The 13,842-nt window shown below is 47.2% G+C and overlaps 1 protein-coding gene and 1 long non-coding RNA gene across 2 annotated transcripts; one reads left to right on the forward strand and one right to left on the reverse strand.

Annotated features, from left to right (window-relative positions):
• Nucleotides 1-270: 270 nt before the first annotated feature.
• Nucleotides 271-3,561, forward strand: LOC120700054. Its single transcript, XR_005685769.1, has 2 exons — nucleotides 271-2,643; nucleotides 3,283-3,561. It is a non-coding gene; the product is annotated as an uncharacterized LOC120700054 (long non-coding RNA).
• Nucleotides 3,562-6,256: 2,695 nt separating this feature from the next.
• On the reverse strand, nucleotides 6,257-11,619 carry LOC120700052 (VAN3-binding protein-like). The gene is made up of 7 exons (XM_039984208.1): nucleotides 11,187-11,619; nucleotides 10,599-10,712; nucleotides 7,653-8,055; nucleotides 7,255-7,554; nucleotides 7,129-7,178; nucleotides 6,956-7,013; nucleotides 6,257-6,815 (listed from the first exon to the last, which is right to left on the reverse strand). The coding sequence occupies exons 1-7, from the start codon at nucleotides 11,502-11,504 to the stop codon at nucleotides 6,604-6,606; spliced, it is 1,455 nt and encodes a 484-aa protein (XP_039840142.1). The 5' UTR covers nucleotides 11,505-11,619; the 3' UTR covers nucleotides 6,257-6,603.
• Between the last annotated feature and the right edge of the window lie 2,223 nt (nucleotides 11,620-13,842).

The following is a 13,842-nucleotide window of genomic DNA, read 5'->3' on the forward strand; positions in this document are numbered from 1 at the left end:
ATTTTACAACTAGACTTTATTTAATACTCCATGCATGCAAGATTCTTTTCTCGGCTTGTGTGCACTACGAGTTCCTAGTGTGAACCAAACAAGACCCAAAACCCAAACGCAAATAAAAATTAAAAAAAAAACAAAGAAAGTAAGTGCTGAGATGGTTGTATACCATCACCAGCTTGCTTGCCATGGACAGTACTATTGCCATTGTGCCATTGCTGCGTATATCATTCTCTTCCTCTATAAATACAGGCCCTTGTCCATCGTCCACGGCAAAGGTCCTCCATATGGTAGAGTTATAGCTCCATCTAGCCTGATCCTCCATTGTAGGAGTATTTGTTCTTTTTCTTCTTGGTCTTCCTGGTGTACATGTCTAGCGTTCTTGGTGAACGACTGAAGTTTCTTCTTGAATCCGCTGTCTTTTCTTATTAAAATCTCTCTAGGAACCCTTCTATCTCTCAGTTTCAAAATTCTTCTTCTTTAACTGCTTGGCATTGGTATCTTTGGATCTTAGCATCTTTGAAGATGATTTTGGGGTTCTCAGTTAGTCAGTTCTCTTGGGGGAGGAAGAGAGTAGTGGGATGTGATTTGGGATATATGCTTCCCACAAATGCTCGTGTGAATGAGTGAAGCTGCCAGCATGATCTAGCCTTGGTTGGCGTCATCGGCTTCCCACAGAGTCACCAGATCGGTTTGTTGGCTTGGTGTACCTGCAAATCATTGCTAGATCATGCATGACAGCCTCATTTCTTCACAATGTTGAGCATGTATACACTCATCTGCGAAGAAATGGAAAATAAGGTTTTAGATAGGGCAACTTCTTGATGTACGATCCTTTATTTTTCTGCTACTATTTATTGTTCCATCTGCTATGGTGATGCTGCAGGTTTTTGAGGAACATCGATCCATCAATCCATGGTGGAGCCGCATGACAGGGAAAGAAGTTCATCTTTATCCGCAGTATTTCATCTACAATTATGTATCAAATATGTATGTGAGTTCCAATCTTGTAATAATGTTTCAAGAATATTTTTTTCACGCGTAGCATTTTTATGCAATGAAATAGCCTAGCCTTTCTTGGATGAAGTATGTTTATGTGAGTTCCAAGTTTGTAATCATGTCGGCCAATCATATATTGGAGCTATCACTAATTTATCAATTGAATTAACAAGCAGTAGTAGTTTAGTGACCTTGATCTACCTCCTAATATAACCTGGTACCTAGTTTCATCTTTGCCAAACATGATCTAGTACTTGGTATATCAGATGCTTAGTTCAAAGTTCAACAAAATCACTTGACCACTGATATTTACCACTACAGCAGTACTAAATTACTAATTTATATGCAGTATTTCTGTTCATGTTTTAACATCACCTACTGCTGCAGCACTGTTACAAGAAACTATAATTGATTTATTGACGTATTTAAGCATATAAACCTATATATAGACACTACGAAATTTAGGGTCATGCATCTTTGTCCAATGGCATGCCTTGTCCAATTGTCCTTGTGCTCACATATATGTTGCAGAACAGCTATGTGTCTATTTAATATAAAGAGATGATCTCGATCTGCATAAAAGGCTATAGATGCAATGCATGGAGCCCAATCCAAGACAAAGCTAGCTAGGCACCCAAGTAATGGTCTTGTCACTTTCTTGCTTCCAAAGCCGGGTCACTGCTGATGAAGAGAGGCTCATGTGCCACAGTTGCGTGCAGTTCGTTATTAACTGTACATCAGAATGCAGATGGTGGGGTGTCAGGACTCAGATCTTGGTATGTTATGCATTCAGCATTGAACATGCATTTTCTTTCTAGTGTTGAAATCTCCAAAGGGCTTGCAGGTATACTACTACTTCGCATTGTCCACAAAAGGTAGGTGAATAGTGGATGATGATTTGGGATGTGCGTGGCGTATTTGTAGCTAGTCAGCTATTTTTAACCTTTGGCGAGTAACAATTTAGATTATCCTCGTTAAAACAGCAGAAACTAACTTTAGTATGTTTCACTAAAATAATGGCAGAATTAGAGTTATTGGTTATGAAATTATTTTAGTACCGATTTTTGCAAACAATCACTGGCCGTGGACCCCCACTTGATTTTTTTTTGTGTGTACTAGTCTGATCCGTCAGCTGCACGCCTCCACTCCACACCCTATCTCTCCCTCAGCTCCCAGGCTTATCCTTGCAACAAACATCGTACGAAAAAAAAAGCACAGGGAAAAGATCAAAATTGTAAAGAGGGAGCAATTCCCAGTCTTGCACAGCTCGGTCTTCTATATATCCCGGCCCTCTCTCTCTCTCTCTCTCTACTCCAATTATTCCCCCCTCTCTCTCATGTCCGATTCTTATCTTGTTCCTGCTCTCCTTCCTCCATTAGAGGGTAGCGGTGCTCCACAAGTTGGTGAAGCTGCCAGCATGATCTGATGGTATGATATGCTTTATTTTACCTCTCTCCCTGATTGCCAAGGACGAATTCAGAGATTCGGGGAGAGAGGAATAGGCGTCAGGTCATGCTGTAGTTTCATCTGCTGGTGGGTGCACAACGAAAACCCTAGCTAGCAGAGAATTACATCCACGCATCAAATCGTCAGTGGATGTGTTCGGGTCAGTTCTTGCAGAGAATTCGTGCTGCAACGAGATCAGATATGGTGAGATACAGATCAGATATAGATGTATGGCGCAGATCCGCTCAAGTTTATTCTTTCGAGTCTGCTAATTTCTTGTTTTGCGCTTTTGCTTCTCTCTTCCGTTCAGTTCTGCAGAGAGCGTGTTTGGAATTTTGGATCTCCATTGTAGATCTGTTCTAATTGTTTAATTTGCATCTTCCATATACTATTCCTTTTAGAGTTTTAGTTCTTCTAAGATCGAACAGAGGGATAAATTGATCATGTAGTAGTAGTAGTACTAGCCCCTGAATCCTAGTGTTGTTAGCATGAAATTGCTCCAATTCAATTGGAATCTTGATATCTTAGGCTGAATTGATAACTTGAGCTGTGCCTTAATTTGCACACGTGAGATTTGATCTCTGCACTAGAATCTTGATAAGGGTTTGTGTTTCTTTCTGTTTCTGTTTCTTTTCTATCCTTCTAGGTAACATTATTAGTCGTCTCTGCAAATGGGCAATTTCCATAATCAGAAATAAGAAAATAATCGGGAATGTGTTTCTAAGCTTTGTGTGTTACCCTCATGGTGTATTTCTAGTAGTAGAAGCCATGCAGAGGTTCCTGTATTTGTAACCTAGTGTACAACATCTAAACTACAATGATTGTGCTTCTATTTGAGTTCAGGAGATCACATGGATGCAGGAATCGGCCTTCTGTGAGAGTATGGGATATACTGTTTATTTCTAGCAGTGTGGCTACTGTGATCCTGCTCACAATCATTTTTTTTAGGCGAACTGCTCACAATCATGTAGGTGAAATGATGTATCATATAGCAAGGCAAGTATGTATTACGATTGCTCATTGTTGACTAAGGACAAAATAATAATTGTGGGCAAATTGGGGCTATGAAAGTCGTCTGATTAGACAGCTGAGAATCTTCAGCGATAATGCTTGCTTCCAAGATATGCCTGGATGCATGAGTACAGCTGAATGATTGAGACTGTGTTCACTTCCAAAATTTATCTCTCTAAACTTCACTATTTAACTATCACATCAAATCTTTTACCTCATGCATGGAGTATTAAATGTAGATAAATAAAAAAAACTAATTGCATAGTTTTGATGTACACGACGAGACGAATCTTTTGAGCCTAGTTAGGTCATGGTAGGACAAGAATTATCACAAACAAATGAAAAGTGTTACAGTGTGCCATAGTGTCCGATGTGACTCTTTTTACCCTATTTTAGGATCTAAACACACCCGGACTCTTTGCTTCAAGGGTGAAACTGCTGTCCATCTTTTCATGACCCCCGCATGATTGTGCACACTTTTCTCCTCTTTTGGGCTTTGTACTATGGGGTGGATATTCAGCACTCCATCCATCCATCCACAACTCGAATCAAATGAAATGGCCTCTCTCTCTCTAACCACCACCGTCTCCTCGATCTGACGCGAATCAAATGAAATGGCCTCTCTCTCTACCACCACCGTCTCCTCGATCTGACACTGTAGCTGGGCAATTTACAGATGAGTTTTATAATTTATTTTGTGATTAATTTATAGAAATATGTTCTTTTAAAAATTTTACACGAGGCAACTAAACAGGCGATCCAAGTACTACTGCACCTGTCACACTGCATATGATGGTCCCTTGGAAGATTCATGGGCCACATGCATGAATGCAAAGCTCCAAGCCCTCCTTTATGGCGATTTGGTTGGCCGGCCAGTTTGTTACAAGATGCCCGCAGCCTTGTCCTTTCCAGTGCTCCTTTCTGTGTCCTTGCCTCTGCATATGCGTGTGTTTTTCTGCAGCTTTCAGAGGTAGAGGACGCTCGAGGAGGTTACCATACCATCACGCATGCCCTCCTCTTCGTCTTCCCCATCACAGCGTGCTTGCAATTTCGGCAGGTTTTGGAGCCCTTCCTCTCCCATGAATGACTCTTGGGACCTTGGTGGTGTGTGTGGATGGCGGCGTGGAGTGCCGGCCATGCAATCGTGTGGTTCCAAAAGGTTGCCGCCCGGCCGGCCGGCTTTGCTAGTAGCTGCCTTTTTTCCCCCCTCCCATCCATATACGTGCCTTGGCTTCATCCAAAACCGGCCGCCGGCCTCTTTTTCTGAATTTTCCCCCATTTTGCGCACGAGTCCATGGGTTACATGTTCTTTTCATGCTATAGTGAAGCATCATCGACTCGTTATCCTTGTCGTCGTACATGGATGATTTTTTAGATAGGGGATAAACCAGCCTCTACAGTTCGGTTGCAATCAACTAACAGTGTTTTTCTCTCACATCAAACCAGCACCAGCCACCAGTATTTCTTTCTCATAACAAATTAGCACCAGCCACAACCAGCCACAACACCACTCTCACTGTTGTCATACATGATGCTGTGTCGCAAAGTAGAGTCAACCAGCCAAAACACCACTCTCACTGTTGTCATACATGATGCTGTGTCCCAAAGTAGAGTTCTGGAGAAGATATACACCACTCTCACTGTTGTCATACATGATGGCATTCTAGGAAATGTACAGTTGATCAATCAAGTTCGGCGAACCTAACCGACCATGGCGATTTTCTTTTCGACCAACCTAGATCGACAATTAATTTGATGAGACTTGTTTGATTGGTCGTGTCGACACAATTTCATTAAATTTATCATGAAAAATGTGTTAGTATGCTTCAAATCCTATATGTATTATCAGAAACAACACCAAAAGCTGACTCTATCTGTTGATATCAAGATGCAAGCGTGTGTACTATGTCGGGTAAAAAAAAAAGAGCAGCAGCAAAAGTTGCACATTGTAGGCTGCTGAATTTCCATTTGAAATGTTGGTGGGGCCGGCCTTGGCCCAGCAAGATCAAATGGCCCATTAGGTGGTTGGACCTGGGAATTTTTTTATTTTTGTATTTTTCAAAAAAAAATTTACAAAAATATATTTTTGGTTTTAGGTTTTACAGTTCTATGCCCCTACCGCCCGGCAGGGGGCCTACCGCCCGGCAGGGAGGCGGTAGGGACCTATATGTAAATTAAAAAAAATTATTTTGCGCAGAGGTCCTTAGAGGGAGTCTGCCGCCCCACCAGTTGGCATGACAAAGTTGAGAAATATTGGTTACCTGCGGTTTGGATCCAAAATCCTGCAGGGCTTCGCCGGTTTTTTTACCTCCCTCACCCCTCTCTGGATCTCGTGGGCAGAAAATGAGGGCGCATAGAGAAGGGGCGGAGTTTTATATTTGAGGATGGAGCCTACCCGCCCCCTGCCGCCAACTGGTGGGTATTTACATATAGATCCCTACCGCCTCCCTGCCGAGCGGTAGAGGTATAAAACTGAAACCTAAAACCAAAAATATATTTCTGTAAATTTTTTTTTGAAAAATACAAAAATAAAAAAGACGCTGGACCTGGTGCAGCGAAGTTTTCTTGTGCATTGTGCTGTGGCCGGCCTCGGCCCAATAAGATCAAATAGCACATTAGGTAGTTGGACCTAGTAGGCTGGGTGCAGGTAAATTAATTTTGGCCCACACAGGCGCACTGAAGAAGAAGAAAAAAAAGGAGCTCACGATTCTCCATCTCCAGGACTCATTTGCGCCTTCAACCTTGTGAAATGATCCTACACCGTGTGCATGGTGCATAGAATTCTCGAAAAAAATTTCTTCCTATATATCCAGAGAGCGCTAGACTGTAGTTTCACAGTTTTTAATGAGTTTCGACAGATTTTCACACCCCCTTCCAACCGGTTTCAGCTCATCTTTGCTCTGTAGACGCGTGTTAGTGCTCAATCATGCTCATCTTTGCTCTGCAATGGGAACTACTGAACATTCAGCTACTGCAACCAATCAAAGTTCGTCAGCAAGTGAGACCAACACCCAGCATCAGAGTCAGAGCAAAGCGCTTGCCATCTTCTCACCAATCCACAAGCATGAGAGTGAGACCCCCAATAGCTAGCTACATGACCTCCCCTGTGCATCTGCGCTGTGACCAGCCGCCGCCGCGCCTCGACGACGGCCGTCAGGCGGCGGCGCGCTTCCGGCCGTCGGCGATGGTGAGGAGGCGCGCGACGCCCTTGGTCCACATCTCGTACTCCCGCTGGCCGCCGCACTCGAACTCGATCACCCGGTGCTCCGCCGTCCGGAGGCCGAAGTAGCGCCGGTGCTCGCCGCCCTCCAGCAGGTGCCGCCCCGGCCACGCCGCCACGTCCCGGCACACGTCCACCACCACGCCTGCACAGCAGTAGCACGCTCCGATCAATGTCAGCGCCGCCGGTGCCGAGGACGACGAAGCGACAGTGCACACACGGCCAGCCACGCCATTGCCATGGCGCGCGGCGACATCTTGCAGCTAGCTTGCACGGGACACTTACTCTTCTTCTTCTTCGTGATGGTCCCCCCGACGTGCCGGCTCTTCATCTTCAGCATCACCTGCACAAACGGCAAACTTTTAAGGATTCGATTCTTTTTCATTCACAAATCCATCTGCATTTCTCTCAAATTCAATTCAATGCGATCCGAGAACATGAGTTCCTCCTGTTCGTACCACGCCCATCCGGTTGATGTACACGGAGACAACCTTCCAATGCAACGATCCTGCACACGATTCAGTGTCAGCTCGCGGCATGAAACTGAAGATCAGATGGGTCAAAATGTTCAGTTAGCTGAGTACCTTTGCGGGTGCGCTTGAGGAGCTCGGTGCCGCGGGCCAGCAGCTCCTGCGTGCAGATGCCCAGGAAGTTGGTCTCCTCGGCCAGCGCGAGCTCGTCGCTGAAGCAGCAGCAGCTGCTGTTGCTGCTCTCCAGCTCACTCTGGTGGTGCTTCAGCTGGCTGCTGTCCTTGTGGCCGTGCTGGTGGTGCCCTCCGCCTCCGCCTTCGGCGGCCGCCGCGCCCTTCTCCACGGGGATCACCGCCGCCACGTTCCACACCTCCTTGAGCGCCCTCGCCTTCAGCGTCGCCGCGCCGCGCAACGCTGTGTACGAGTTCCAAAGAGAACGCAGCGCAACGCGATCACTCCAGCCGCCGATCGGGACGAACAGAAGGGGTTCGGTTGAGCTCGACAGGGCGAACCTGTGGCGGCGGCGGCCGTGATGGTGACGACGTCGCCGGGGTTCCGGACGCTGACGGCGGACCCGACGGCGGCGGCGAGGAGCTCGCGCTCGGCGCCCATGGCCTCCGCGGCCTCGGCGCACTGCGCGGCCACGAGCGTCGCGGCCGACGCCACCGCCATGTCGGTGCGCGCGCCGCGGTCGCCCTTGCCGGACGACCCCGACGAGGCCGCGGCGGTGGCGGCTGCCACGGCGGCGACGGCCGCGGCCACCGCCGCCACGGACACGGCGGCGTGCACCTGCGCGTTGTGCGCGCGCGTCTCCTCCTTCTTCTTCTCCCGCCGGTCCTTGAGCCACCGGCCCACCGTCTTGCTGCCGCCCCGGGCGTACGGCTGCGGCTTCGGCGTGCTCGACAGCCTACAGAACTGCATTGTTTTTTTTTTCAGAAAGCCAATTGTTCAGTTAAGCATTCAGTTACTGTTCAGTTCATCAAAGATAGAGTAGCATCTTTTGTGCAGGCAATTGCTTCTGTTTATCAAAGGTTCAGTTAAGCATTCAGTTACTGAAAGTTGATCTGATCGGGCACCCAAACTGAAATGCAATTCGGCAAACAGTTAATAAGCTACAGAACTTCATCAGATTATGACCTGACAGGATTCCGCAACAGTAAAGATTATTGCAAAGTGTGGCCACCTGTCACTGACCCCATCATTGTGTTTCAATGACGTTAATCTAGGCTCCTAGGGGCACACTGATGGAATCGCGAGGCGTGCCTGTCGAGCGCATGCACCAGTGAGCAGTCCCTGACCGCGAGCAACTAACACATGGCACAATCATGAGGGGGAGCAAGACTGAAACAGACAACAGCAACAGCATTTTTTTTTTGAACAGAGCAAGTGAGCAACAGCATTTTTAGAGGACAGGATTAGCCTCAGGAGCAGACACTACTCTCAGTAGTACAGTAGTACAAAAGACTGCATCATTAGATTAGGACTGTAAAAGCTGGGGAAGTAACACTTGATTAGGGGTAAGAAAGGCAGGAAACCCATGGCAGGGGCAAGCAAAAAGGTTGCAATTAACTAAAGGTCAAAGTTGTGAGGCAAGCCTCTTGTTCTTTTCAAGCTGCCCAGAGTGGGGCACTGGGCATGCTGCAGTGTTTGCTTGCTGGAGGAGGAGACCAGCAGGCCAGAGGAGCTGCCGTTTGCAGCCTTTGCAGTTGCATCAAAGCTGGAGTGGCGGCAGCAGCAGCAGCTGGAGCTGCCGAGCTGGAATCAAAGCTTCTTCAGCACCAAGCAAGCGACCAGAGAGAGACCATCACATCTTTCCCCAGGCCCCACCGCCATGGCCAGAGCTTGTAGTACAAGGGCATGGCACAGATCAGAGGGCAACCGGGCAAACACCAAGGTCCAAGAGGATGGAATGGGATGGGAGCGTTGCAGGTCACTGTAGTGAGATCACCCACAGCCTGGCTCTCTTCATGTGGATCACCCACAGCAGAGACTGAGGCAGAAGATCATGTGGCTGTGTACGCAGAGTGACATGCTGCCGATCATATCTTTTGACCATGAACTCGTATGAGGTTTCAGACTTTCGGTACCTAGCGAGCCCAAATTTGACTGCTGGTAAGCAATGGTCAACGATAAAAGTGCAGACACCAGGCATGGCTGCCTGTCTGAATCTGAACAAAAGGGACTCTATCCTACACCACGCTGCCGACTCGTTTCATAACCCTAATGCTTGTTTCAAACCAGCTTAAACGGCATGAGTCATGATAGGCGTGCCCAAAAACTAGCAATGGTTGTAGAAAGGTAACGCACGCCTGTGAAACCGCAAAAAGGACATGGAAATGAGCAATCATTGCTGTGATAGGCTGATAGGCATACACACACGGTACTCGAACTCGAACAAGAAACAGCTGTAGCAGTGTCTTTTTTTTTTTGCGAGGGAGCTGTAGCAGTGTCAAATAGAGAAATTCAGCAAAAGGGGAAGGGAAGCGACCATGGAAGAACAGGGAAAATATTTTTTTCGTTCACAAGTTTACAAGCACAAGACTACAAGACCTCCCTCCCATTTTGGTGTGAGGAAATGCAATGCCAGAGGTGAGAGCAGGAAAAAGGCGTTCATATTCATCCCCATACACGTCTTGTCTGCAAATTCTACAATGCATTGCCCAATGATTTTGGCATGCAGCCACTTTGCCCAAATCTGTAGAAGCAGCACATGGAATGGAAGTAAAGTGGTATTTCATCGGATGGAGAGAAAGGCGTGTGTTCGAGCTCTTTCTCAATCTTTGATTCTTTTCCGTCTCGGTAGAAAATTTTGTGATAGGAAAAGCTGCAAGCCTGAAAGGCCAAGGCCGGTGTTTCTGTTCCAGCTAGTCCCATAGAACTTCTGCTAACTGAAACATACTAATGTACCAACACTAAGGGACCCTCTACCAAGAATCCTTCCTTGTTGTATCTACAACTTTGTTAAACATGTATTTGACCAAGTTTGCTACATACAAGAAAAAAAGAAGAAGCAAACAATCAAGCGCAGGCTCTGTTTACAAAGGCAAGCAGAGCATCGAACAGAGAGGGAACATCAACCAAATTACCAGCTCATACAGGCGGCAGAGCTCACATAAATGGCTGAGAAAACCAAGAGACAGATGCAGGCATGCAGCATATCTGCGCCTGCCCCAGCTGCCCCAGGCTTGCAGAGATACAAAACAAAACATGCAGTGCCAAACAAGCAGACGAAGCAGCAATCAAGCAGAGGTAAAGTGCTACTACTAATACCATATGTTTTGTGCCCAAAAAACCTCAATTGCAGTATTGGAGATGGCCTAAGTAGAATGTCACTAAATATTCAGATTAAACAGAAATGAACAAGTCCATTCAGGTCTTGGAATTCATTGGATCATCAACGAGACAGCTAAGAATGGTACTAGTGGTAATAAAGTGCAGGGGAGGAGAGGAGGAGAGACCTTGGTGTCGTCGATCTCCGGCGAGACGGGCGGGCTGTCGGAGAGCGAGCCGCCGCCGTTGAGAGGCCCGCTGCTGTGGGAGAGCCGGCCGGAGGTCAGCGGCGACACTTCCAGCTGCGATCCCAGCGAAAGAGGAAACCAATCAGCCTCAAATTCAGAACCCCAATCGATGGAAACAAGCGTGAAACAGGAGTAGCACAGCAAACATTTGTCTGTTTTTCCCAGCTTCTCTTTTGGTTTGTTCGTGGGGAGAGCTGGAGTGGGGGGGGGGGGGGGGGGGGGGGGCAACTCAGCTTTGTCTTGTTCTTGTTGTCCTCGCTTTACTTCCCCAGGAGTACAGCCAGGGAAGTCAGATATCAGATAGTGGCATTAAAGAAAGCTAGTACGTACTAATCGGCAGGAAGAACAGGGGCAAATCAAACCAAACATTTAGAACGACATGACACAAATCACAATCGCACCTACCAGTTGGACAAAAAGGATTCAAAGAAGAACACTGCGAAGCGTAGGATTTCTTTTTTAAGAAAAGAAAGACTGGATTTTTTTGTCTGTCTCATGAAGTAGAAAAGTGGCCGGGAACGCACGCACCGATTGCGCCATGATCCGGTCCATGACGAGCTGCGAGGTGGCCGCGGACGCGAAGGAGAAGGAGCTCCCCGAGGCGGGCCCTCCGCCGCCGGCGCCGGCGCAGTCGAGCTCCCCGGCAACGTCCTCGGCGATGGCGGCGCCAGCCCCGGCGGCCACTGCCGGCGCGGGCGCGGCGGCGAGCGCGCGCGAGACGTCGGCCGCGGACGCGCTCCAGGACCGGGACAGGAACTCCAGCGGGTCACGCGGCGGCTCCGGCGGCCGGAGCAGGAGGTCCCCGTCTGCGCCGCCGTCTCTCCTGGCGCCGCCGGCGCCGGTCATCGGAGCTGGAGGTGGCGGTTGCTGTGCGCGGTGCGCGCGGTCGTGTCGTGCGTGGGGCGCGCGCGCGCGCGGAAAGGTGGTGGCGAGCGAAGCGGAGGTGGCCGCGGTGCGGTGGTTGCTTTTGGGAAGTGGGCGGTTTTATAGAGGGAGAGGGAGAGTGACACTGTGATGAAGGCTGCAGATGGATGGGGATAACTGTTTATGCCTTTAAAAGTTTTTGTGTGAATTTTTACAAATTTTTTCTTTTTATGTGTTCTTGACAACTTTGAATCATGTAGTGAAATGGATTCCCCACTTAGCACTTGTTCGGTTTTCCGATTAAATTTGTTTGTAATACATTGTATATTTTAAAATGGCAGGAGTGGTATGTTCTGGTCAGTTGTTTGGATGGTATATTGTTTACGCTGAAAATAATTTAGTGTGGAGAAAAAGAATAGTAAAGACTCATCAGGATTGATTACGCGAAAATGATATTGCTTGATTCGTCGTAATAGCGACGACTGTCATAGTTTATTTAGTTTGTATTTGTAATAAAATAATTTACTTTTTTTATAGATGTTATTAGCCAAAGTTACAATGATTTGACTTGGATAAACCAAGAAGTGGTATTTTAGTACTCCTACAATGCCACAACCACAGTGGTCATACGTTGTTTGTTTATAGATGGTTTGTTAGCTCTTCCCTTTTCCAGCTGGGCCTGGGCCGCTTTACTTTACTCCTCCCTGTCCTCACTTCACTCCCGCCAGATGACGAGAGAAAAGAGCTTCCGGCCTTCTTGTTGCAACTGCAACAGTGACACTGTTCTTCAGCTCTTGGCCGGACAAACGTAAACGGCAGATGATGCAAATAAAGCGTGGTTGTTGAGCTGCTCTGGGAGGCTGAAGCTCAGATGCGACCATGGTGATGTTTTGCGTAGTTTATTAGGACCGGTTTTGGAAGTTGGTTGGGCCTTAAAGGTGCCGAAAAGGAGGAAGCCCCCTAGTTTGGTTGGACTTGTTAGAAGCTACTAAGCGCCAACTACCACCTGATAATTCTGATGATCGACACCATCCATGCTGATGCAAACCTACTGTAGGATTTGGAACTGAAGCACCTCAAGAGGCATAAAACGATCAAAAGGATCTGTTAAATTTTTGACCGTCGTCTGCAGCAGAGGATTCAACCACACTAGGGGGTCCCGTGTACATATAAGGCTGGCACGTGGGTCCCGTGTACTAGAGCTAAGTTGTTATGGTAGAACTTAGCAAAACCTGATCAGAAAAAAAAACTGTATGTGGCTACAAATATCAATTATGTATTGTCCATGCTCTCATGTATGCAACAAAGTGGCTACAAAGATCAATCATGTACTAGATCACCATGAGTTTATGTGTCAAAGTCTGAATTAATCACCCTGCAGACAGCCAAACAGACAGCCCATTGTACAAGCTGTCTGTTCAGTTGTCTGTTTGTGACAAAAAGACAACTAATGTCTACACTATTGTACATGCCCTTATGCTCTAGCAGTGCAACAGTGGCGTCTGCTCACCGAGCCTGCCCTGAGTCACTGTGCGAGGTGGGCCTGCCTGCCAGGGACGCAGTTGCTAGGTTGCAGCTGAGGAGTCAACAGTAGTGCAGCTGAGGAGTCAACAGTAGTATCTGTGAGGCTTTGCTGATTGGCTAACACTCTATTCTGCTGGCAACCAGCCAACATTGTTTGGTTGCCAAGAGTTCACTTGTTACAAGCATTGTTTGGTTATTAACTTTTGATGTCTATTATGTGTTTCTTTTTTTTTTGAACAAACTGTTATGTTTCCCACGTAGATATATAAAATGCATACTAGAATTTTGACATTATTTACATGGCTGAAAATGATGATCCAGTTAATTTCCATGATGTCACTACTATGCACACCTTACAGTTGGCATTCTTGATTCACGGAGTCTTTCCCAAGTGCAAATTTTTGTTTTAGTCGGTTAATTGATGCCTGGAAGAATATGAAATGTAGGTTTTTTCTTAAATTTTCAGGTTGGCCATCTAGAGAAAATGGGTACCTCATGCGCCTCCCTCTGGCCCTCTCCCACTTCACTCACCCGGCGCACTCGGAACCCTCTCCCCTGCTCAGCTGCTGTAGCTACTAGCGATAGAATCATCAATCATAGAAATAGTGTCCCTTGCACCAGTGGCGGAACTGGGTGGGGGGGCTGGTAGGTGCCATGCCTTCCCCCTGCACGGTGAGAATTTTCAAATGCCTGTGTACATTCTAAAGATCAAAACAGCAGGTCATGATTGCACCATTATTTTGCATCTTACACGGTTCTACCAGCATAGCAAACCAGATTTAAATATACACATACA

Source organism: Panicum virgatum, chromosome 3K (assembly GCF_016808335.1).
Source record: "Panicum virgatum strain AP13 chromosome 3K, P.virgatum_v5, whole genome shotgun sequence".
NCBI lineage: Eukaryota > Viridiplantae > Streptophyta > Magnoliopsida > Poales > Poaceae > Panicum > Panicum virgatum.